Source organism: Numida meleagris, chromosome 17 (assembly GCF_002078875.1).
Source record: "Numida meleagris isolate 19003 breed g44 Domestic line chromosome 17, NumMel1.0, whole genome shotgun sequence".
Taxonomy (NCBI): domain Eukaryota; kingdom Metazoa; phylum Chordata; class Aves; order Galliformes; family Numididae; genus Numida; species Numida meleagris.
In genome coordinates this window covers 9,678,451-9,704,699 of record NC_034425.1, presented here as the reverse complement: position 1 = coordinate 9,704,699, position 26,249 = coordinate 9,678,451, and the positions used below count along the sequence as shown (strand labels likewise).

General features: G+C 38.2%; 1 protein-coding gene across 5 annotated transcripts in view; it reads right to left on the bottom strand.

Moving 5' to 3' along the window:
* SPAG9 (sperm associated antigen 9) overlaps positions 1,085 to 26,249 on the bottom strand; it is a gene marked incomplete at its 5' end in the record, with an annotated part of 53,486 nt that continues 28,321 nt past the window's right edge. For 2 of the 5 annotated variants that reach the window (XM_021414549.1, XM_021414550.1), the window contains 22 exon segments: positions 1,085 to 4,678; positions 5,947 to 6,084; positions 6,852 to 7,028; positions 7,892 to 7,930; positions 9,677 to 9,790; positions 10,783 to 10,954; positions 12,078 to 12,226; positions 14,675 to 14,742; positions 15,206 to 15,286; positions 15,794 to 15,916; positions 16,674 to 16,863; positions 17,395 to 17,622; positions 18,901 to 19,072; positions 19,782 to 19,949; positions 20,249 to 20,341; positions 20,585 to 20,714; positions 21,351 to 21,524; positions 22,341 to 22,397; positions 23,441 to 23,571; positions 23,977 to 24,028; positions 24,115 to 24,267; positions 24,612 to 24,669. In XM_021414549.1, the coding sequence (XP_021270224.1) occupies positions 4,563 to 4,678; positions 5,947 to 6,084; positions 6,852 to 7,028; positions 7,892 to 7,930; positions 9,677 to 9,790; positions 10,783 to 10,954; positions 12,078 to 12,226; positions 14,675 to 14,742; positions 15,206 to 15,286; positions 15,794 to 15,916; positions 16,674 to 16,863; positions 17,395 to 17,622; positions 18,901 to 19,072; positions 19,782 to 19,949; positions 20,249 to 20,341; positions 20,585 to 20,714; positions 21,351 to 21,524; positions 22,341 to 22,397; positions 23,441 to 23,571; positions 23,977 to 24,028; positions 24,115 to 24,267; positions 24,612 to 24,669 (2,783 nt within the window). 5 annotated transcript variants of the gene reach the window in all.

The following is a 26,249-nucleotide window of genomic DNA, read 5'->3' as shown; positions in this document are numbered from 1 at the left end:
GGGTGCTTCTGCTCATGAAAATGGGTGTGAGGAGCACCCACTTGAACCCTTCCCATATTGCCCACCATCTTTAACAAAGAAGTGGATTATTCCAAGCTCTGGCTGCAGTGGGCTGAACAGGCCCCAGCTCAGGGCCCTGTGGCTGTACTGGAAGAAGAGAAATCCCTGCCGCATGACCTAAACCACAACCTGTGGGAAGGCAAGGGCAAGCAATTTTCTGAGCCTTTTGATGACCAAATGCCAAAATTATCCTTTTCTTCAACTGCTGACACAAGGACGTCACCCTGAAGAGTTGCTAGAGGAAACCTGAGACTTGCCTGCTGACAGAGGCAGGGAGCAGGGCGGCCTCCAGCACCATGATTTCTCTCCCCAAGCCTCCACGTTGTCTGTAGGTTCTTAGAGCACCACCTTGTGTTTAAATACAACAAATGGTTCTGAGTCCTGAGCGGATTCATGCCATTTAGAACCACAAGCAGATGATAAACCATCCCCACCACACCACGCTCAGGTGTTCCAAAAGGCACGGGAACCGCTCTTCTTAGAGCTGGGCTTGTCACCTCAGTGCTCTTCACAGAAGTTAACTACAACCACACAAGACTGCACTGAGTTCTGAACCCAGAGCATGGCCAAAAAGACCCTTCCAAGTAGTGTACTACAGCAGAATTAAGGGGCACAAAGATGACCATAATTCTAAATAACATCTACAGACTGTGTTGCTCAAGGAGCTTTCATATAGACACGAGGAAAGAGAAAGGGAATGGATGGCAAAAACAATCCCTCAGTTTGGGATAATAATCCATCGCAGAAAAATCTGAAGAATCAAGTTACTTACCTACATGCATGGCAGGGCTGGGAGAAATGAGCTTCAACCTTTCCAGAGTGAAGGTGGATGACGCTTCTTCCTATTTAATACACACGCACTGTCAGCACAGTGCAATGAGATCCCTGTGAACGGACGCACTGAGAATCAACACCGAGAAGAGGGAAACTGGTCTGTGCTTCTGCTCTGGAGAGGCAACAAGGCAAATGACTTGCAGGAAAGCCCCAAGACACAAGACCACAAAGAAAACACCAACCCGATGCATGTTTCATATACATATTTATATATATATTTCATGTACAAAGTTACATTCTGAACCCCATGGATTCAATAATAGAAATAAATACTGAAATAACTACACTGCTATATGAGCTTTTCTGCTCACAGAAAAGAAGCCTCAACTTTTAACAGACAGCAAGTTTAACGCTGTAGTATCCATCTCGGATTACAGAGGCAAGTAAAATTCAGCGTAAAGTGTTCAACAGACAAAACTTTCAAAAATTACAGACCATAAAATGTTTAAAATATGTTTAAAAGATTGAGAAATGTGCATCAACAAAACTAATAAAGGAAACTTAATCTTGTTAGAGGGCGGGAGAGGCATTTAGTGTATAGAAAAATGCTTTGAGGTGCAACATAGGTTGTTACAATATGGCATAACCCTGTTAGAAAAAACATTTCATTTCCTTAAAGAGCTGTATTTGAGTTTACCGTGTCTTGTTTTACAGAGCAGGGCCTTCACAAGACCCTGCTGAGACAGGGTCCCTTACAAGAGTGCTAAGTCAGGTTTAATCCTTTGGTAACTTTTATAATACTCACATGGAAATAAATAGTCAGTTACACAGCATTTTAAAAGACGCACGTTCTTTAGAACAGTTAGTATAATAAAACAGATTTAACATTTGTTTGTTACTAAGGCAGCCTATGATAAAGTGTCTACGCTCTGCCAGCTCTATCTGATCCAACGCAGGAAGACCTTGACAAGAAGTGGACGATGCAGCAGCTTACACAACGCGTTTCACCTTTACCATGCAAACACCCTTACCCGGGCAAGTACTGCACTGCATATTTTGTGCTCGAAATGTTTCCAAACTATGAACAAGCTGTAGCTATCGAGAGATTGGCTCCTACCTATATGATGCTTTAATCACATGAGTGTATGCATAAACATTCTGGAGACTATTTCTAGGGGTGTATGTCACCTCAATGCCTGGGGTTTTGCTTGACTCAAATTACCTCAGGCAGGGAGTTTATAAATCCCAGTGCACTGTGATGAGAACAGGGACTCTTTACTGTACCTTAGGACAGGGGACAACATTTTTAAATGAGAAATACAGAGAAGTGCACATGCCTTTTATCCACCACAGTGGTACACAGTTAACCTACTGTTTTCTTCAAAAACCATTCTACTTTTGGACAGAAACAATCATTGCTGAAAACCTGCAGAAGTTGGCCTGCTGAGGTGACTACACGGCACGGTGGACCGGATGCGTTTGGTAAGAGACCGGGTACGCACTTGCCAGATTAAACTGCTCTACTTAAAGGCAGTCAAGCTGTTCAGAGAAAACAGATCGTTAGTTACAAATAAAACGCTATACAGGAACCAAGGAACAGAATTGTGCGTTTTTTTTTCTTCTGAGAACATGAGAACGTGACAACCAAGCAGTGAGTACGAGCTTTGGAAACTGGAGAAAAATAAATTTAGGAAGATGGCAAGAGAAGCAATGGAACTGCACCACTCAGTGAAGATTCTGCACAACTGTAAAAGAGTTTAGACAGTGTTTTTCCTAGACATCCAATTTCCTAAGTTAATTCAGAAGTGCTTCAAGTTCAGCATACATGTCTACGTGAGTTTTTAAATAGGCCTCTATAAGAGCGTTAAGTCAGTTTACTTTCTGTATTCCTACTCCAGACTTTACAATTAAGCCAAAGTAGTTTAAGAGTGACTTTAAAGATGAATTTGGAAAGCAAATTATGAACAACATGCTCTCGTCACTTTTGGCATTCTGAAGAGAAAAATACTACCAAGATATTAGACTTCTTTAATAAGGATTTTTACTACATAGTTCATGTCCTAAATACATATTTACGAGAGGAACAGTTGCGTACAAAATATGTTGCTTAAAAAGTATTTATACATATAAATCTAACCAATAGACCTGAATGGAGTTTTTCTGGTTTATCAGCTATGATATGCATTTGAAAAAGCTGCCTAAATATATATTTACACAATAGACCTCAGCTAAATGTGTTCATTTAAAAAATTAAGAAAATATATAAACACATGTTTGCCTGATAGACCAGAACTGCTCCTATTGCATAAAAATGTTTAGGCAGTTTTAAAAAGTGTTTCTACATTAACTTCTCTGAAACTGTTCAGCACTCACAGATTAGTCGCAGTCTTTTCGGGGTAAATGCTGGAAGTTAATTAAAGCCCCTCCAACTTTTGCTTTCTAGAGAACAAATGAAAGAGCAAATGTGGGTTTTAAAATATTCCGAAGAACAGAAATCATGAAGTTTAAGTTAGGTCTGATACTAATGTAGGAAATTCAATGTAAAAGGAAGACAGTCTTCAACTCACACTTATGGTTAAAAAAATAGATGGTGAGCAGACAGAATGTCAGCCTGATATTAGAGTCTCCTGACTTTCAACAATTTACTCAATCTTAGTGTTACCTGCTAACATTGCTACACATTTTGGGTGGGACTAAATGGGAGTATGCAGCTACAAAAAATACTTTGTACCTTGTCAGCTGGCACTAAAGTTCATTTACAATCTCACTTGGGCAGGATGCATTTTTCCTGTACACTCTCAGTCTTTTCTCATGCTCTAATTGAGGTCTTTAACCTTCACACATGTAGTGACTCATGAGTTTGACCAGCTAGGCAGAGAAGATCATTCTAGTGATTAGGACATAAGGAGTTAAGACAAGAAAAAAATAAAATCGAGGTGTATCCCCTGTTCAAGAATTCTACGATTATTTTTAAACTTAAATCATCCTAAGAACACCCTTTGGAAACAGAGTTGTTCACATGTATCTGTGTCAGGGAGATGGGAAAAACACTACGTTTGAATTGCTGATTGAGGGCAGCAGTTCTCAAACTTTAAGGTTCAACAGTGAAAACATGTCATTTTATTTAAATATTGTCACTTCTATACAATCTCCTCTTTCCCCCCAGAAATTTTGATGAAAGTAACCAATTAATCTGTATACATGATGTAAGCAAGACTTCCAAGATTTGGAAACAAAAGTTGGAACAATTCGCTTTAGCTCTCACTGAATATTTGGATGAGCCCTGATAATCCTATAATTTGCCCATTTTTTTTCCTAAATACTCTGGGAATAACTTTGCTGTTTTACTCAATGCATTATACAGTGAAATGAAGCTCAGCTGTAGTAAAGCCAAACTCAAGTGCGATTACCAAAGAAGTGAACTACATTAGATTGTTGTGGTACAGTAAAACTAATGTCTCGATTGCTTATTACGGTGTGCACACCAGATTTGAGAAAGTTCTGATTTCATTATACTGTTCCATGTAACAAAGGTGCAGTAAAACAGCACAAGCTAATTCCTGTATAGTTAAAGGTCTGACAGATTTGCAAGATAAAAGTTAGACAGCAAAGAAATGCTTCAACATCATGTAGTGAAACAGGTCTCACAAAATAAAAAAACATGCAGAAGCGCTTTTTTTTTTTCCTTTTCTTTTTAGTTTAAGGTCTCCAAGCTGCATCCTACAGGCTCACTCACTGCCATACATTACTTGCCACACTATTAGGTGACTCCTCTCAGCTTTGGCTACGGAAGGTTCAAGTTGTAGAGCTTCACCAAGCAGTTCAGATTCTCCACCTTCATCACCTGAAAAACAACAGCTTTGATTCAGGCAGACAATGAAAACATTAACACCAAATGGAGCTAAAGAAATTACATCTAGATTTAGAACACTGCTAAAAACAGTAGCTGCCATACACTCCTAAGAGAATATTCACAAACTTGGATATATACATTACAAATAGAAAGTTGGTGGCATAGTTGTTTCAGATCCCAGTATTCTGACAGTCACATTCTTCAGCTCTAAAAGAATGTTAACTGTGGATTTTTTTTTTAATTGCTTCAAAAGAGAAGAACAGTTTTATGACTGTGCCTAAACTCCTTGTGACATGAGCCAACTTGGATCAAAGGGGACAGACTAACCACTAACAAAACCACATGCAGACAGCGATAAGCATCACTCCATGGCAGTCTTGTACAGAACAACTCACTTCAATCAGATTAAATGGGAGCTTACTGACAGCTTCAGGACAGTTTCAAGCCACAATTTGGCTAATTTTCGCATTAGATTACTTTGGAGCTGCGAGGAGTCTAAACATAGCATAGATCAAGCTTGTTCTTGAACCAGATAGCTTACACTGTTGTGGTAATGGCCGAGTTAATGCAGTCGTACTTCTGAAGCTTTAAGTACATGTCTTTGCATCACGCTACAAGGACAGCAAAGTGCACGTTTGGTACACGGCTATACCTAGCTTGCCTAGAATGAGTACAGAATTCTAGTGCCACACTACAATGTGGCAAAGAATTGCCACAGTCCTGTGGCACTCCACTGGGGTTACCAGCAGGAACTTGCTTCGCACTGGAGATGACAGGATTTGGGCTGGCATTTATGGGTTTTGTTTGTTTCGAGGGATGGGCATCTAAAGATAACAGCGAACTACTCTTTCCTTTTTCCTTAAACACAAGTACATTTGTGCTTGAATGTTGTTCATCTAATACTTAAATATGAAAACTGACCATAAAAGGTCATTTAACTAAGGACATTTTCCAGCACCTTCAGTCAGAAGGTTTCCATCTTTCAAAATAAGATTGAATATATGACTCCCATGCACAGTTTCAAATGGATGTTTTCACAGTTTCTCTAAGAGGTCACGGTTTACTGGAAGGAGAAGTGGAAATTGAAGATGTATGTATGAGAATAAAGATGTTTCTACATACTTGCTTAGTAAACACTCAAGAACTGACCACAGAAATGCATTCTGCAGTCACAATGGAAGTTTTGATACGGTTAACGACCTTGAGATTCTTTCAGCATGAAGAGTTTACAACTGGATCTTCAGCTCAGTATTTCTTACCCATTCTGAAGTCAATATATCCTTCGCCACCACTTATCACCAACATTGATTTTAAGGGACCCTGGCTGAAGGACTCTTGGGCTGGCTTGTCACTTGTTAGCTCTGTTCCACCGCTACTCTGTGGGCAAACAACCTGACCTATATAAAAACACAGAACACATTTTTAGGCCGCATCTCACAGTAATGCCACCTGCACTTGGTCACTGGCTGACATACCTAACACCTAATACACTCAGCTGTGGATTCTAGCATCTCTTCAGCAAGAGGAAAAAAGCTAGCTGTGCTCTGATTTCATCTCTCCAAAGAGACAAAGTCAGGTCAGTTCAATGCAAGTCAGAATTAAATGCCTCTTGGTAGAATTCACAGCACTGGCAGATCTAGAGAATGACATTGAAAAAGACTTAAGGACTTTTTCAGACACACAACTGAAATGATTCAGCACATCAGCCCATTAAGCAAACTTCTGTCATTTACTTCCAGCACCAAGTGCATACACAATTGCTGAGAGGGTAATTTCATCAGTACTACAGCTTCTAGAAAACTCTACACTTTTTTTAACCAAAATTCTTTCCTCTGGGGGCTTCTCCCTTGGTAGTTCTTCCTTCTTGCAGCAAGTCAGATTCTTAAATCAGACCTTAAGTCACCTAGCAGCATTTGACCACCCCCTCAACAGACAAGTACTCAGATTCAGCAGCACCTTTTCCCAGATGCAAAGCACTTCTTTGTCACCAAGCCCTTCCCCCCACCTTTAAACGACACTGCACCTAAGAAACAGAAAAGTCTCACAAATCAAGAAGTAATAAATCTGTTTTTGAGTATACAATTTCAGACACTTGCTAAAAAGCTGCACTTCAGAAGCAAAGAGAACAAAAGCTTCATTTGAGGAAGGGTAATACAAAGCTCACCAGGTACTGCGACAAAGAATTTGACAGCATCACGGTGCCCATGGAAGCAAAGCTGTGCATGTGCCATTGAACAGTATGGTATGAAGGTTCCTGGAGTCACTTTGTCACTGTTCTCATCTCCATATACACGAATTACACTACCTGGACGGTTTCCAGAGCCTGCGGCTGCTTTATTAGCTGTAAAAGAAGAAAACAAGTGTTTTCTACTTGAAAATACAAATTACAGAAATGGTTATTTGTTAAGGAACCTTATGGTACCATCTAAAAGCTACAGCCAACTCAGATAAAAATGAAACAGGAGGGCAGCAATGCCAATTCAAGACAGAGCTGGAAAAAAAAGAGATTGCATGCTTCGTTATTTTAAGTACATTAGAAAATGGAGCAGGATTCTTATTAGTCTAGCATAAACAGATTTTAATATCCTACTTTTGGAAAAAAACAATTTTTGAAAGGACTATATCTTCTGTAGGAAATAAGTACTTCTAATGTGCTTCAGTACAAGCAAATTCAATGTACTTCAACATATAACTTATGTTTTCATTACAACTTATCATAGGGTATCCCCCGTGCAAGTATAAAAAATCTCAAGAAATAGCCACCTGTGGGCATGAAGGAGCTACCCTATTATCATTCTGCCTCTAGTTTTTCTTGAGAAGTTTCATAATCAATTAAAACAGAAGTACTCATGCTAGACATACAAGCCATCTCCATTCTACAGACTACCAAAGAAGTGAAAGAAACAGTGATTTGTAACAAGACAGTAAATGATGTGGATTAATGACAGAGTTATAAGATATGGTATCACACTGGCTGAAAGAAAAACAAAGTCTGTATGAAAGTTCAGCTGCAACACAGGATGATATGCTAAACTGCTGAGCAGACTGGTGGCCATTTAGCAAACGAAACTGCTGCAATGCAGTAACTGCAAGTGGAAAAACATTTAGGAACATACAGAGGGTAGATCTATAGGGAGTGGTAAACAGCCTCAAAGTGGCTATTAGAAGCCTGAAAATAGATTTTTGTTCAGGATCTGCACTTACCCCTCAGCCCCAGTAAACGTCCCTGGTGGAGGATTACAGCTACAGTGAGAAAGGAGGAAAGGGGAAATAGATAGGTATGACAGTAGAGGAGAAGGATTAATGAGAACCCACCACTCTTATTTTGGTTTTTGATAAGATAGAGCTTAAATTTTAGCTTCTAAGAACCAGCAAATATCTGATTACAGGAGATTCAATAAAAAAGTCAAAGAACAGCATCTTCTTATAGATGTTTCAATATAAAAAGGACCACAGAAGCACTGCCACTTTCATGTGCTTTATTGCTATAGAATTTATTATTCATTAGCAATGTTTCCCCTTTCTCTCTTTCCTTGGCAGAAAACTACCAAATACGTAACTACTCATGATTTCAAGTGCCCTTTTGAAACAGCATCTGCAGATCTGGAAGGTACCCTGCTAATGAGACCCAGGGAACTGAGATATGCAATTGATTATGCGAGGACGTGACTGTTTTTAAAACCATGAATATTTAGAACAAGGGTTCTCAAACCCACAGTGATGCTATCCACAAACGGCTGTTCCAATTCATGAACGACTAACAAGACTGAAATTACTCTGAATAACTTTCCAAGGGATTTTTTTTTCCATGTTCACTAGTGTTTTAGAACAAACTCCTTTGGAAACGTTAAATTAAGCTTGATGCAAGAGCTATAATTTCTGAAAGCATGATTTAAACTAGTTCAAATCAACAACAGAAAGTCTGTCTTTCCCTAGTACACATGCAATGCAAAAAAAGACAGTTATCAAATGAATGGACAATGCAATGGAACAGTATGAGAAACAATGCATGTATGTGCTGTTCAACAATGCAGATACAACATGAAGAGCTTTTACTATTAAGTTACCCTAAAATGTCCCCCATCAGATCGCGCTGTTTCTATTCAGAACACAGCACCATTAAGGCCAAAGTGCTGTGTTTTATCTTCTGAAACTTCTGTCCATGTCTTTTATGATTAGATTATGATTTCATGATTAGCACAAGTACTGATTTTTGTTGCTTGCTTTAAAAAACAAATTTATACAGAGAATCTTCCCAAATTTATCCTGTAAGGTTCAGACTGCCCTTGAGCAGGATTGCTGCCTTCTCCCAGGGTTCAACCATATTTCCTCTCCTTTCCCCAAGCAGTTTCAGTAGTTCCAACAGTTCAATCCATCAGTTATTAAGCAGATACCTGGGTTTACAGTATTGGAGTTTTACCTAGAAGTTTGTGTTCTACTTATAGAAATTGTTTAGAACTCCCAGATCTTCGACCGCGTCCTTCAAAGCAACTGGTACTTGTGCTGTTCCAGTCTTCCATACCAACTTTGTGACGAATTCTCAAAAACTAAAGCTGACTGAATTTGCTAGCAACAATACCAACTTGCTCAAATCAAATAGAAAAATCTACTCTGGTGATCACATGGCAATCACATCATTAGTTAGAAAAATCTCTTTCATGCAAATAAGCCTCTATGAATACTGCTACTACTCCTAACACCTCTAAGGATGCAAGGTTGCCTTTTAAATTCAAGCCAGAGCAACTCTGCTCAAATCGAAGTGCAAGATGCTTTGGAGATGGTTGGTTTTTTTTTGCTCAGAGATTTGTCACCATGGACATAGCTTGGGCCTCTACAATGTTTAGCACCTAATCTGTTACAAACCTGAAAGATTCAGACCTGTCAATAAAGTTTTCTATCCAATAGCAAGCATCTGAATGACCTTCAGTACTTTTTTTTTTTGCATCTACAGCATATTGAATAGCAGCTATTCATTTATATTTTACTTACTTTCTGTTAATGGAATGGAGATGATGACACCATTTCCTGTTCCTACCCATAAACGATTACAAGACACCATAAGAGCTGTGATTCTCACAAATGAGAATCCCAGTTTACCAGTACCTAAAAACAAAAGATGCTTTTCATCAAAAATTATGAGCAAGAATAACTTTACTTCCATAACAGAGATTCTTAACTTCAGGTCTCAACTCATGCAGAAAAGTAATTCCCTCCCACCTCAAACAAGCAAGGAGAGGAGCACAATCAAGTTGTAAAGGCAAAATAAAATGCTCAAACGTCTGTTAAATTGTGAATCCATATAGAAAGAGACTAACATGTACTGGGAAAAAGCACAAAAAACACAACAGCTCCATAATGTGGCACAATAAGTTATTCTGGGGCTTGCAGCACCACGGCACTCTTTCAAACAAAAAATGTCAAATTCGCAACTGTGAAATAACAGTTTCTTGCCCATTAAAATAAAGGGTACTGTTTCTTCTACAAGTGAAGAAGTTTCAGAGGCTATCATTAGAACTATAAAGGGAACAGAAGAAAGCTGTCAGAAAAAGGGGAATGTGGGCTACGCTGCCCTCCTTTACACCAACGGCACAATAGTTAATTGTGAGGATTTCTAATGGACCAATTACCTTTTCTGGTTACGTAGGTGGTCAAACTACTCTTCCATAAACACAGAAAAATTCAGGAAGCTTATTAGCTTTGACAGCAGTAAGAACTTGCTATTTTGCATTTGTATTTTCTTGGGAAAAAAAGGGCAAATTTTGCAGGAAAGTAATGGGTTCTTCCCACTCAAAAAGGCATCATTCTAGCAGTAAAGATTTTACTGTGTCTGTTATTCCTGCCCAAACATCATCTTCCTCATTAGTTCTGAGTTTTAAGGGACCACTCAGACACCTGATAAGATCAGACTGTACCAGATACAGATTAACTTAGGCTTCTATTTGGAGAACCAAATTTTCACATACAGCAGGATTTGACTAGCATTCCACCCACCCTTCAACTTCGTTTGAAATGAGAATTGCCTGACTCACAACAGGAAAAGAAAGCCCCAGACAGCAAGAGGTATAAGTAAGGTACAGTTTTTCTTATCAACTTACCTAACATTTTGCTTACATAAGGTTCAATGTCCACATCTTGCAGGTGCTGATACGTGTGTGCATGATAGAGACGCAGGGTAGAGTCCAAACGAATCGACACCCATACCCCATCACCCACCCATGCCAGCTGTCTCACTTGGCTTTCTCTTCTTGGGTGTGCATCAAATGACTTCTATAAAAGATTGGATGTGGAATTAGAAGATGAATAAAAGAGTACAAAGGACTCCTGTGCTACTCTTACATGGTCAATACTGGCAGTTTCCTTAAGTCATCTACTATCCCCTGATTTGTAAGATCACCAGCAGACACTCAGTGCTTGGCTTAGTTACTATTACCATATAATGCTGATAAACAGTAAAAAGGCTGATGGCCTGCCCTGAAGCGTGATCTCAAAGCCATAGTTTCCTGCTGCATCCTCATTTATGTAACTTCCCCAGCCTACTGCGATTTCTGTTTTAGCCTGGAGCCTCTTCAGTGCGGGGTCTTCTAGTCACTGCAGAACATCCACATGCCCCAAAGGTGTTTTTCTTCCCAGTTCTGTCAAGCCTTGCTCTTGCATACAAACTCACTCCTGCAGAATACACACTATCCAGCAAAACAGTTCACTATTGTATAAATTCTTACAGGTTTCCTTGCATACTCAGTCATCTTCACAAACAGATTATGAATTGGGCACTTAATATTTTCAAAAGAGCTGAGTGGTCACCCTCCCGAAGTCTGATCCATGTCTCAGACCAAGTACAAGAAGCTGAAGTATTAATATCGCTAAGAGCTTTCAGAGACCATAGGCTCTTCATGTACTTGTATGCACAGAACACTGCAGAAACCAGCTTACACACCTTGCATAAACATAGCACTCTGTAACTGGAGGGAAAATACATTCAAGATTAGCACTTACAAACCTCTAAAGTATGCAGAGAGAGATTCTGGAGAAGGTTAGGGGTGGGTGGAGAACATAATGAATAAGTAAACATGCATAAATGTAAAGAATGAGCTAGGATCTAGCATTGCAAGCTCTACAAAGACCTAAAAGGACACTTACTAGTTTCTGGCCAGGATGAAGTAGAGAACTAAACCCCAGAATAATCAGTTTTGACAAATGAGAACTGCCTTAAATTCCTTCAGAATCATAATATCTTTGGAAAATTAAGAAGTACTCCCTAAAACAAATCTGTCTGCCTATTTACATGCCGATGAACAAATAACTGCTCTCCAGAGTTACTCAGGAGTTTGCTGTAACATGAGATGGCATTAAGACAAAACATTTAATTATTTTAAACACCATTTTAACTTGCCTCTATTTTCATGGCCTTTGGTTGAACAACATAGATTTTGTTCCTGTAGCCACACCAGACTTTGTCATGTACCACTGTCATGCATCTTATAGAATGATGCGGCCGGCCCAGGTCTAAGAGGTGATAGTTTGTCAAATCCCACTGACCATCTTTAAAAACAGAAGCAAAATAAGAAAAAAAAAAACAAAGCATAGGTTCCTATCAGTTTAAAAGTAACTTAAAAGCACAGGTTAATACCTTAAGAATAGTTTCATTTTTTAAAAGCACTGTAATGATCTGGATAAGTCAATACAAATGCATGGGTAGGCTCCACATTAAAAAACAGCAGTTACTTGTATGAACTCCCAACATCCCAAATGCTACTTTGTTTTTATATAAGGTTGTACTATGACTCATGTTCCAAACATGTCAAAACATTTGTAAAAACAGAAAGTTACCTAGTGTTAAATGCTTTACTTGGACAGGCATCAGTATACATAAGAAGCAACTACCCACACAGTGCTAGGCACTTGCTGCTTGACTGAGCATAGAAGTGTTGGCCAGTGCATCAAGACTTTTTTTTTTTTTTAACACGTGTTAGATCTTAGAGTGCACCTGATATCTACTGGAAATCATACTAAAGTTCATCACTCAACACCAAGTAGAGTTCTACTGTAGACTAAGCTAATGCAGAGATCACTCCGATGTTTCCGTGAGATACTCTACGGGATTATAAACCACTGGAATTTAAAAGTAGGAAACATCACAACTTCATCCTAGATGCATCTTTTCCAGTATTTCCATCAGTGCTATGCAACCTCTTAATTCTCCTAAACACCAAGAGGAGCAATTTCAACTACACAAGGAAAACAAACAAATGAACTGGGAGTCAGCAGAGAGAAGCCAACAGATGAATTCCAGTTACTCTTAAGACATTCCCCTATAGGTCCTTATTCCAGAGGCTGCAGAACAGAGCCCGTCCCAGAGTGGTTTGGTCAGAAATTCTACAGAGATGCTTACAAAATTTTCACTGAAGGACTTGGCCACACACAATTTCTAAGATTAATAACAGAGCAAAAGACAACTACTGGAAAGGACAAACATGAAGAACAGACAGCGATCAAAGCAGACTATCAACGAGCTTTCTGCTGTTAGTGCAGATACCTATACTCCTTTTTCTCTTCCTATGGTAAGAAGGAATTCCAGCAACGAACCAGAACAGTGCAAAAAATTCTGTGGGAGTCAGAATAAGCCCACATTTTCCTCAAAGGTCATTAGTAACACTTACATTGCTTTATAAAAAGAACCAAGAAACAGGCAGCCAGAAGGGCTGACGGGGCAACTTTTTTTTTGGCCACATAAAGACAAAAGGACTACCTGAAAGAAGAAAGCCTTAACAAAAGCTGAAAGAACCAGAGGACTACAGCTCTATAGAGGACTAAAAAAGCCTTAAAAAGAGGAGGGGGGGAGAAAAGAGGAAAGATCTCACTGCAGGCCTATAATCAAAAAGAGACTAACATCAGAAAACTGGCCAATTTAACACAACTCAGTGTGCTTGATTCTCCTGCATTGTGCATTTAGGACACTTGTAGCTAACGTTACATATAGATAGAGAAGTCTTATGCTTCCATTAAAAAGAAAAATAGATGACCATGAAATCTTTCCATCACTTTGACAGAAAACCTGAAATATATTCAAATAACGCCATCCATCTTGAGATTTTTGCTAGTACAAATGGTTCTGAAGACTTCTCTGCATCTTATCAGTCAGGAATGGAACAAGCAAAGCACTTTGGGACAACATGGTGTCTTTTTCATGACTAAAGATTGAAGGTGGAAAAGTTCTGTAGCACACCTAATTTCCAAATAACACCACAAAAAACCCTGCAAGTATGACATGATGTACTAACAGCAACACAGAATGGGAAAACTTGACATTTAATAGTTGTAACTATAAAGGTACCATAACACTGAAAAGAGTAACTCTTAAGAGACAGTCAAGTAATTCATAAAAAATGCCATTATGGTGCTGTGAAGGTACAGACAGATCCAACCAAAATCTAACTTGAATCTCAGCATGACCAAATTTCTCTAGTTACATCACTGACTGGAATTCCTTTTTTTTTATATCCTTAATGTTGCTGAGAAACACTACTACAGTTAAACAAGAACAGTACACTCTTGAAGACAGGCTAGAAGACATCACAATTTAGTTTAGCAGTTCATGGAAAGAAAATCTCTATGGGAGTAGAGGATGCACAGAGGTGCAGACAAATACAGGGGGGCCAGAGGCTCACACAGTTCATACAGCACGTTCAGTGCTTCACTCGCTCTGTATGCCTTTAAGGACCTTAAAGAACTTCAGTCAGAATACGTGGCCGTGATTTCAAATATAAGAACCTGGGTGTCTCAGAGCAAGAAGTAATAAGGGATTCCTAACAGATGCATTTAAAGCTTCCCTGAACTTAAGTATTAAAAAAGTGCAAGTATCTGAGATTGCAAAAGAAGAAGTCTGTAGGATGGTCATTAGGAGTGCATTTTTAAAATTCTATAAATGGCACATTTACTTCAGAAGTACTATTATAACTTCACTGTTTCAAGACCCAATGGAATGCTTACCAACTCCTCGGTGAAATATTGCTAGTGTTCCATCAGCTAGTGCAACTAATACTATTCCTTTCACATGTCTGGTAAAAGAAAGGAGGTACAAGAATATACACCATTAGATTGCATTTCTCAAAATGTAGGTTTGAAGTATAAATACTTTAAATTTCAGTATACTACTTATACTTGCATTAGCCCTAGTGCTTTGGTTTCTAGCTCAAGAGAAGGCATAGTAATTAGCGACTCAAAATTCAGTTCAGATCGTTTAAAACATGTAGCTACGGTGTCCAGAGGAAACCTTGAGGATAACATTCTGTAACTGTTTTGAGTACACAGCCACAAAGGAACTCAGCTGATCTATAGCATTTTCCATATATACAAGATTCCTTTTACTTTTCTCACTCCCCAAATGTTTTGCACTGCCCCTCAAAGAATATGCATTCACTTACAGGAACTGACATTCACAATATCTGAAGTAAGAAATATAAAACTAAGTATTTTAACAGAAGTTCATTGTGATTTACATGACATTCTTTCAAGACTTACACAATACTGAGAATAGAATCTTTAAGTTTAATGGCATGAATACATTTCCTCCAGTGAGCCACTGACGAATGAACATAAAGGCTGCAAAGACAAATCAGGAAGGATTAAAAGCACTATGAAAGATCAACCAGGCAGGAGGAAAAAAAACAGGCAAGAACTATGTAACTGAAATCCACAGGTAAAGGAAAAACAGGTTTTCATCTTCCACTGAAAACTACATAAAAACAAAGAACTATGTGAGCAGACAGAACAATTTTTCAGATATCTAAAACATTACAAAGCCCTTTGTACCTACATCTGTAGTAAAAAGAAATATTTTCTAGCATGATATTGAATGCTGCAGAATTATCAACCATAATTACTTTCACTACTAAACATTCAGCTGCGGAAAAGGATCTGCCAAAAAGAGCTTGCAATGTCACTTGCAACGCTTACTTGGAATTCTGTAATGCTTAAATGAAGTGTATAAGGCTTAGGCTCTCAAAAAATTTTGTGCACTTAGTTTTGACTCGAGACAGCTATTAGCCCGTAGGTCCAAGAAGCAAGTTTAAAGTTTTCCAAATAAAGTTAAGATTAACATTTTCTTACCATCCATTCTGTGTTCCAAGCCACATTGTCGGTAAAAGGCTACTCATTTTCTGTGCTTCTTCTCTCACTAGATCTTGCTCATTTGGCAAAACTGCAACATCTTTATATAGCTCTGACTCAGTGCTAAAAGACAGTTTAAATGTGTTGAATAAAGAGTGTGGCTTACTCAGAGTAACAGAGGTAACACACGTATTCACTTTGTTCCTGTTGGCATCCACACTTGCTTTTGAAGTACATACAATCTTTAAGAAACAGTAACTGTACATAATATACATTAATGATACAAACAAAAATGTAACATTTTTTTTCCCAAGTGGGTATTCAACCCTGACAACCTTACTGGTATCTCTGTGGAATGGTAGGGTCACAACATCCCAGGCACATAAGAAAAACACTTATCAAACGACTGCAATGCCCACCTGCACGAGGAGAATGAAGATTTCAAACATGCAATCATTTGAAATATTGTTTACTTTCAAGTTTGTTCTCCACTCCTGTAACTAACTCACTGATTATTCTGAGAAAGAAAACATACATTTGAACAACTAGTTGGTCAGGAGAAAGGGAAACAGGACATTTGAGCAGGCATTTCTAGATCACTGCTATTCATGTTAAGTCTGTAAGCTGACTTAGTGACAAACTGGTGGGCAGTCACTACAGCATTCTGGAGGTGTCCGTACTCATGTCATATGATTCACAGATAAGAGACACTGTATAGAGATGATCACCTCATGTATGCAAAGCATATAATGCCTTGTATCAAAATTACTTACATAAACGTCCTTTGCAAGAGAACCAACTAGAACTTTTGTCCCTGTGTGTTTCTGAAAATGTTTTTCTTACCAAATACATTTCAAGAGTTATGACTCCAATTACGTACCCAGGCTGGTACACTGGAGATGCCTCCGTGTTCTGCACTCCCAGAGGATCTGTAAAGACGTGCTCTGTATAGACTCCAGTTTGCCCAATATCAGTCACATCTTCTGTCCCTGCACTGACTTCTGTTGCTTCTGTCGCCTCTTCTGCAGTTGGAATGTTGTCATCTACTGAATTACTTTCATTTGCAATATCTGTGGAACAAAAGACTTGAAAAAACTAAAAACAGCAAGAGAATTCCCAACAATATAAACCAGCCAGAATGTGATGCATTCATGTGAACCAGACAGTCACAGTCTGGCTATCTCAGCTAAAAAAAGAAAGATCAGAAACAGCGAAGGTGCTTCTGCACCTTAAGCAGCTTCGCTTAAATCTGTATTGACACCTTACAGGATAAAGTAAACATCCACATCTTCTCTAACCATTTGTCAAGAGGAGATCAGCATTTTAAATAATAGATAACGTAACATTTCTCTTCAGACCATACAAAAGACTAACTTCATTGAAAGGGATTTGAAAGAAGCAACTTCCTAAACCCAGTTGACAGCACTTCCATGAAGTTTTCAGCTGCAATTATACAATGCCAGCATGTCAGATTTATAAGCCATTTCCCACAGACTACTTGTTTTACACCACCTTTTGAAGGCAACTTATTAAACACCTGCCCCATTCACTTTCTCAGCTACATCAGGAACATCCCTAGCGCACTCGTAAGATTTTCATACCTGACTGTTTATCTGCCACTGGTGAGGCACCATTTGCATTATGAGCTACAGGTGCTCCTGTAACACCCTCTGCAGTACAGCCAACCACTGTTATTCCTCCCAGCATGCTATCAGTTTCTGCAGAGCTGTTGCTAGTCATACTTCCACACAGAGACGACTTGTCCACTTGATTGGGATCCGCTTCTTGAGATCCTTCCTCTCCTGCAGGATAGTCTGTTTCCCTTGCCCCTGAAAGAGATTGAAATTGCCTGTTTCCAGGGGCATAACGGTCATTCACTTCTGCATCTAGTAACACTCTAAGCTTTCACACTGAAGGAACTGTCTAACACGTGAGATTTATGGAGCGTACCCACCTACAAAATAATTTTTTAACACGATCAGACACTAAAGATGCTATCACTGAATAAATTTGTTCAAAAAGCAAAAGCAGCATCTACATATGCTGATACCTGAAAGTCATAGGCCACATTTCAATTTGCAGAGTTCTCCAACTCCTTTATTTCTATTTCAAACAAATTAAATTTCATGGCAGATACTTACGTGCAGGGTTACCTGCATCTATAATAGATCTCTATTATAAATTTTATCTATATTATATATATAAAACATCTAAAAGACATATTTTATATATATATAAAATATCTCTATTGATAATTTAACTCCAAAACATCCTTTGTACTAGAAAAAAAGCAGCTTCTTTTCTGTCTTCAAATCCTTTCAAATACTTTTAAGTCTTAAAACAGTGAAATGCTATAAATGTCAAGAAACTATTTTTAATGCTCTTTTGATTTTACAGATTACATACAGCTTCAATGTAGCAGAACTTGAAACATCGAAGCTTACCTTCAAGAACTTATTCCAAGTTATTTTCCTCACTTACCAGTTTCATGGCCACTTATTTCTCATAACTTTCCAAAATATCTGAAACTACTCCCTCTTTTGAGCTTTATCATTTTGACAATATCAAAATATCACTCTTGCTCAAATCTTCCTTGGGAAGAATTTTCTTCTGAGTCTATTAAACAATACTACTTCACTGAAACTAGTACCAAAGGCTTTTACAAGAAACCCTGAAGCACAATTGGTTCTTTTCCAAAATCATATCTTCCTATGACACTGCCCTCAGTACACGCTTGACATACACCCTCAATATAACAAAGATTCCCTCTACAGGTAGTTCCAAGGTTTACTACTTAAGCAAGTATAAAAAGTCAATGTATTTTTCCTTCACCATGTCCACAGTTCTGTAAAACAATGGCACTTCTGCACATTTATAATACAGCAGACAAAAAAAAGTCTCTTTAGTCATTGAGATCTCGTTACCTTTTAGTTAATTCATATCAAAAGCCAACTGAACAGTGGAACAAAAAATAGATTTCCCTCAAGCTAAACATTTCTTAATGCTATGCTACAGAATCATTTTATCACACTGATCTTAGATTTTATCATTGCTTAAGAAAATCTGAACAAGACACTTCAAGATGTTCTTGCTTATTAAGTCATTACCTGGTACACTAGCAATACAAAGCACGTGAGAATTACAAACAATGAAACTGTCCAGAATATTTCCTGGTTGATTAGCATCAATAATGATAACTTTTGTTGCAGAATGTGTGCTAGTACAGATCCAGACTAGACTGGATAAATCTTCCTGATGTTTCAGCTCCTTCTGCTGGTCCTGAAAGAGAATAAAGCAGAGCAGAAGTGAACGACAAGAGGAAGAAGGAGAAGAATAGAAGCACTGCCACTGATCTTAAATATATTTCTGTAATTGATCACTTAACTCATCACATGCTTACATAGCTTTAATGTCACTGTAAAATTATTTACTTGCTCCAAACCCACAGAGAATATTAAAAACCCTCATATTTCATACTCGCGTAGAAACAATAGAAAATAGTTTTAACTGCATAATTATACAGCCAAAAATATATAATACAAAGTAATTAACGTGCCAGCTACCACACTCATCACCACAGCCTGCAATGTTGCAATGCAATTCAAGCCGAAGTTAAGCCTTTGTTTTTACGCCCTCAGTAAGATTTCTGTTCAAGTTCATGAACACATGGAGACTAACATTTTTAAGCGATGGCACAGACACCTTAATTTTTTTCCTTCCCCTCAAAGCAGGCAGCTCTTCTAGCATAAGGAGCACATTGTTTTGTTATAAAATGGCCTGGCTCCTGAGACTTAACAAGCTGGGACACGGAAAAGACTTAAAGTACTTTAGGGTTTTTTTTCTGATGTCATAAGTACTTTGCATTGACGACTTCCAGAGAAAAACCATTGCCACTAATAATGTATTTGGTAATCAGATTTAAGCTACAGATAAATGGTAAAGGTATTTAACTATCCAAGCTTTTCACCATCCCATATAGCGACCTTACCTTGAGCTCCTGGTCTAGTCTGTCTAAGCTACTTTGAGATCCTGTGCGCTGCTTGTTACCATCTGCATCTGTAGCAGCCACATCATTGTAAAATACGCTGGCACCGACCACAGAGCCGCCATCCCGTGTCTTCCCTCCTGACCGGTTTACTCCCACAGCACACCACAGCTTGGAAGAAAAAGATTTCATTTATCTTAAACTAATAAAAAAGACACGTTGTAAAGTACACCAATATCAAAATTATGATCTTTCTGCACTCCAGTTTAAGGAATTCATTAATGTTGAAGTCACCTATATGTTTCTACTGAAGCTTGACTTCTGATTCACTTGAGCTTTATTACAACCTGTAAAACTTGCAGAAGTTATTTACAACTTCATTACAGAAAGAAAATCAAAATTACAAAAAAAAGAATCATGCTATCGGCTGTCTAAAATACGGTCTCTGTAAACAGCTCCAAACATTCTACCTTCATAGAGGTATCCTTCTCATCTAAAGGTCTCAGGTAAACAGGTACGGGTAAGTTTTTCATCTTATTGTCTCCTTGGCCACCATTTGCCACCTAGGCAAAAAAACAGACATTCAAAGATGCTTACAGCTTTCAGAATCAGTTGACTAATTTTGTTAAATATGCCTAAGAATTTTGCTTTGTGGTTTTCTTCAGAAAGGCTGCCTTCAATGTCAAAGTAAGAGTAAAACAAAAGTGCTAGAATCAGCTCAGTTGTGAAATAATGCAGTTCCCTGTCCTGTTAGAATTTCACGAAAGATGGAATTATTACCATTACGTTTGAAAATAAGCAAATACCTGTTTGTACTTTTGAGGTAGACTCCAGCCAAATGCTTGCACTCTACCATCCTCCTTCTGGACATGGGCTTTCACTTGGCGATACTGTTCTCTTTTCTGCTCTCTGCGTGAGGCTAAACTGGCTTCAGTTCTAGGGAAGAATCATTATTAAAGAACCTGTTATTTATGCTCTTTAAAATTCTGTGTATCACTGAAGCTGTCAAACTCATCTGTATAACACCAGGTTTCCTGTGGGCTATTTTTAAGGAACCTGTGAAAGATAGGCAAAACAGAAAGACTACTGTCAGTACAGTACCCCCCTTACAGAAAAATTAACTGCATGGGTTACACAGTCACTGAAGTCGTGAAGTTGTAAGCCAAAAATATGTACTGCCAAAAAGAAGCACAGGATTTAAAAAAAAATAGAAGCCAGTTAGCTTAACACGTCGTATTTCGTACTGAACTTAAACTAAAAGTATCAGTGTAGTTATTACTGAGCTGTAATACTTCGGGAATAGAAGTGCACTGAGTGCTGCCTCCTGTGACTCAATGCACTTTTATGGAATGCAGCGGTATCTGCTAAACAAAACGCTGCTGCTGGCTACCCAGAGCAATCAGTCACTGCTGTGCAACTCAGCCACGTTCATCACCCAGGTATCGACATTCACTTCAGAACATTACAGTCCACTTAGCAGCAAATTTTTTTTTTTTTTTTTAGCTCAAGAGAACATAAAAGGACAAACACTTGATAGATCATATCTAGCATTATAAAACCAAGGTGCCTTACTCGTCGCTGAGGAATTCAAAGGCTTTAGATTTGTCACTAGGTAATTGAGATAAGGTGCTGCTTCTTTTCTTGACTGACGGAGTAATATGTGAGGTTGGAGCATTATATTTAACGTTGACAGGAGGTTCTGGTTTCTTAGCTGTATTGCTAGATGAACTGAAGAGCCTGCTAAAACTAGAATAGAAGAAATAAGAAGTGTGTTAAGATGCATCCAGACTTAACTGTGAAGGCAAAGCACCACAGAGGATAGCCTTCTCAAGCCAGCTGGACTAGAAGTGACACAGCAGTCACTACACACTCAAATACTTTCAAAGCAAAGAAACTCATGTCAATAGAAGTTCTTGAAGAATTACTGTCCATTCGTACATTAAATATAATAGGATCTTGACCTTGAATTAATAATTCTAGAAAACTAGGATGTGAACTTAGCAGCTGGAAGACAGTTTTATAATGCACGTTAGTTCATGCACAGCGCATTCTAAAATTTCCACCACTCTCTGAGCGAGAAATACATTAGTTCTCAGCAAACCACAAGATCAAGAGGATTATTTGCCAGGTATCTTGTTGTGAATAACATCATTTCAGATCTAAAGAGCTTCAAGTTAGAAAAGAAAATTTGACAGAGTAAACCACACTTCATAGAGAAAAAGGAAGCTGAAATAAATGCAATCCACACAAGCTACTCAAGTTTCTATTTTTCATCATAAAAAAATAATTCAGAACAAGTTCTAGTGCATATTCAGCTACGAAAAAAGTTACAGCACTTTGGCATTTAACTTCACAAAGTGCACAGCCATTCATTATATGATGCAGCTTACGATGTATTTGTCTTCAAGAACAGTCTTACCCAGTTGGCATGCTAGGTAACAAGAGGAAAACAATTTAGACATCTCCATTTGCTGAAAGACAATTAGCTAACATACAAAAGTGTGCCAGCTAATTGGTTAGGGTCTTTTGTTTATTGTTAGTGAGCTGTATTTCAATACTTACAACTGCCAAATGCTTGATCTCTTCTTTTCTTGCATGGCTGGATTTTCTCTTGATGCTCTACAAGAAACAAATTTTAAGTTTACTGAGTAAGCATTAATAAAAATTTAAAAAGGGAAGGAACAAGACAGCGTGCAACTTACTTTTAAAGAATAGAACAACTGATATTGAAAGTATCAAAGCCTATTTCTTCGAACTAGCACCTCTAACAAGCACAACACTGATAAAAGCAACGCATACTTGCATCACAAACAACTAGTAAGTACTCTGTAAACAGCATGGAAAATTCACGCAACATTTTACAGTGAAAACAGATTAAGAACACTTCAAATTTTTCTGCCTTAGTATTTTAACCAGTGCCTTTTATTTTAAAATTTTACTTTTTGACACAATAGTAAAGAAATGATGGCAATTGCTCCTGAAGCCTTAAGCCCAGTAACAGAGGTATGAGAGGTAGGAGGCAATAACTATATGGAAAAGCAAAGCATAGCTGCTTGGAATACATATTTCTCTCTCAGACTTAGAATGGCTCATGGGTATTAAGGACAATAATTAAAAAATCGAACGTCATCACTGGACCTGGCCAGCAGGCGGCAGCAAATGACACCACTGGATACGGAACTGACTCGCAGGGGGGTGGCATCCCCCCCCGGATAACTCAGTATTCAAGATGCAAGCTAGACCAAATTCACTAGTTAGTATTCAATAAATCTCACAATTTTAAAATTGTGTTTTCTCCTGCACTATTCAAGATCTTATACATGGATTATACTCAATCTGAAGGCTGACTGTATTACTTTTTTGATGTCTCAGCTGATAACTGAGCCTACTCCTGTAAGATGCATGCACAAGAGGTGCATATGGTAACTTCCCTCCCCAAATTACTGATGATTATAGAAGGTTTATAACCATTTCCAAGTACATGCATTTTTTTCTCAAGGGGTGTTTATTTCACATCAATGTGAAGTAATACATTTTCAGAGGTCTCACCAAGATCCCATTCTGGCAAACCATTACATGCAAGTAACTTCAAAAAATAACTCATGGACAGGGAAGGAGACAAAAAAAAGCTTGTGAAATGCAAGGAGTGAAGTGTCTTTTACCTTATCATTTCAGTCCATCGGACAGCTTCCTGAAGTTCCATCAGCCTCTCTTTATACTGATTTCTTTCCATCAGAACACGAGCCATTTCAACACGAGTAAAGCGCTTCCGCTGAGCGGTGGGGACATCACTCTGAACACAAAAAACCAAACACAGAATGAACAAAGGAGCACAGCAGGGCCTTGCAGAGTCAGCCTCTGCCTTCAGACAAGAGTCAGTTTGGGGCACAATTCCAGATTCTAAACTGTTTGGGGCTTTGTAAAAACTAACTCGATTTTACCCAGTGCTTTTTACCATACCTTCCTCTCCTCTCATGCTTTCTAATTTAATAAAATGTGAATAAAAGCAGTTCTTCAGGAAGGAGAGGAAAGATAGAGATAGTGAATTTAAGTTCACTTGGGCTCTTTAGATCCATTTTAACATGGAGGAAGTTTACCACTTAAGCAATTAAGCTTGACAGCACTCTCTCAATGCATGCAGACTTGTGTCCAGTTGTGAATTATCAATACAAAAATACACATGCACACATACACCTACATCATCATCCTCTTTAGCTTTCTGTCTTGCTTCCTCTGCTTCTGCACGAGCTCTAAAAAAAAAAAGCACAACATAAATAGAGATACCACGGGGATATTAATGCAGCTTTCTTTTTCAGAACCACAGTATTCTGCTTACTTTTTAAGTTCCTCTTCCAGTTCTTTATTCTTCTCTTCAAGCTTTTGCTTTGCTTGTTTCACAGCCTCTAATTCACCTTGTAGGACATCCTTCTCACAGGTCAGTTCGTCCACCTTTGCTATTAAATCATTCTTCACCACATTCAGTGCATTTCTAGACAAACATTTAAAACATCATTGCAAGGATTGACTATGGCCTCACAGCACATTCAGCTTCAGTTGAGTTTCATTCTTAAGCATCAAGATGCGTACGTTTCTCATGTAGAGCTACTATAGAAAGTTATAGATTTTCTGTAACAGGCTAAATCCTCCTGCCAAACCTCAAACTTTCATAAAAGACATCTGTACCACTGTATTACAAAAGAAGTACAGATCATTCAGAACAGTTTGTTGAGAGGTTACATTCCTCAAGACAGAAACATATAGAGACTAATACAAGACTCCATGTAACAGAAAAGGACAGGAATTTATTTATTTTACATAAACATTCACACTTACTTTGTCTCTAACAGCTGAGTGTTTTCCAAAATAAGGTTTTCCACCTCACGACCCATTCCTTTCCAAAGGAAACAAACACACAGAATGAGCAGATGAAACTGATTTTTTTTTTTTAAACCTGAGTTTTACCATTACCCAAAAAAAGCTGAATTTTAAGTATGAAACTTGGCAGAAAAAATACAAGCTACCTGAAGTTTCAGGATCTACCTCCTACAATTAAATTTCCCCTCCACCTTCTTCCCAACCTGCCTTCAAATAAAGACTACAGGCAGCCCTGGCTAACAGGCTAGTGCTATACCTCCACCTACTCGATACATACCGAGGATCTACAGTACTACCAACTCAACAAAAAAACAAATATGGCATCAGTGGGGAAACATTAGTCCACAAAGAAGTTAATTTCACAGTGTTCTGCTGTCTTTTATATCAGGTAAGAATCAAACGTATGTAAGTTATAGAGAAAACATGCTGATTAAAGCTTAGATTGCAAAAGCCCTGCAGATTTCCCCAGAGCAAATGATACCTTACCAAAGAAATTATGGTCTTTAAAGCCCATGCATTCCATGTAAAGCAAAAACAAGAACAAGAAACATTTCATGTAAGGTGTAGTATGGGTGAAGAGCAGTAAAATACTTAGACTTATGAAGTAAGAGTGAATTAAAACAAAGCCACCACCAATAACTGGAAGTGAAATGTGACATGATTAGAAGCAGGATTTTGTATGAAAGATGTTAAATAAAATTTGTCATAAACATTTCTATTGGTTGGACCTCTTACCAAAAAAATCAGTAATTTAATAAAGTCTATAATCTATGAAATTATTTAGAAGCAGGTAATTAGAAATACTTAACTGTTCAGAATGTTTCAACGGAATATACTGCTGTGAAAAATGAACTTAACTCTTCACATAACTGCTTCAATATTATTTACATTACTGGAAATTAATTTCTCACCCCCGTTGTTTGCACGTATAAAGTAAACAACTGCAGGATTTTAAAAATAAGGTAGACACAATCTGTTCACACCTGGCACAGCAGAAGTATTTTCAAATTAAACCTTCCACTGTTACCACATTGATGATAGTAGAAGTGATGCTGATTCAAGATCAGCACAAGAATCAAGATCTCTTAATGGTGGAGGCTTATTAAGATATTCTATGAACACAACTCAAGCAACTCTGCTAACAGACTTAAAAGCCAGTTTCATAACAATAAAAAGGGTTACTCTAAAAACAGACATGCAAGTGAAGATTCCAAGTTTTGGGTTAAAAATAAATGATATCAAATACTGAAGGAAGTTAGACCAGCTGATGTGACTTATTAATAATGGCAGAAATCCGTTACACCACAGTCACAAAGGGATGTGACTCCCAGAGCTCTTCCTAAAGGTTTTCAGAAGTCACAGAAGTAGCCAGGATCACTTCGAACACATTTCAGGATCCGTTATAACAAATGACCAAAAACTAGAAAGCCAAAGAGTGCGAGGGCCAAAAAAAAAAGTGTTACCAAGCAGGCAAAAATGCAGAGAATGTATTTCATGAGAGCAGCAGCCAAAAACGCCTAACTGTAGAAGCAACACATTTCAATTTGTTTTTTTTTAAAAGAAAAGCATACACACCAGAATATTCCCCTGGGTATG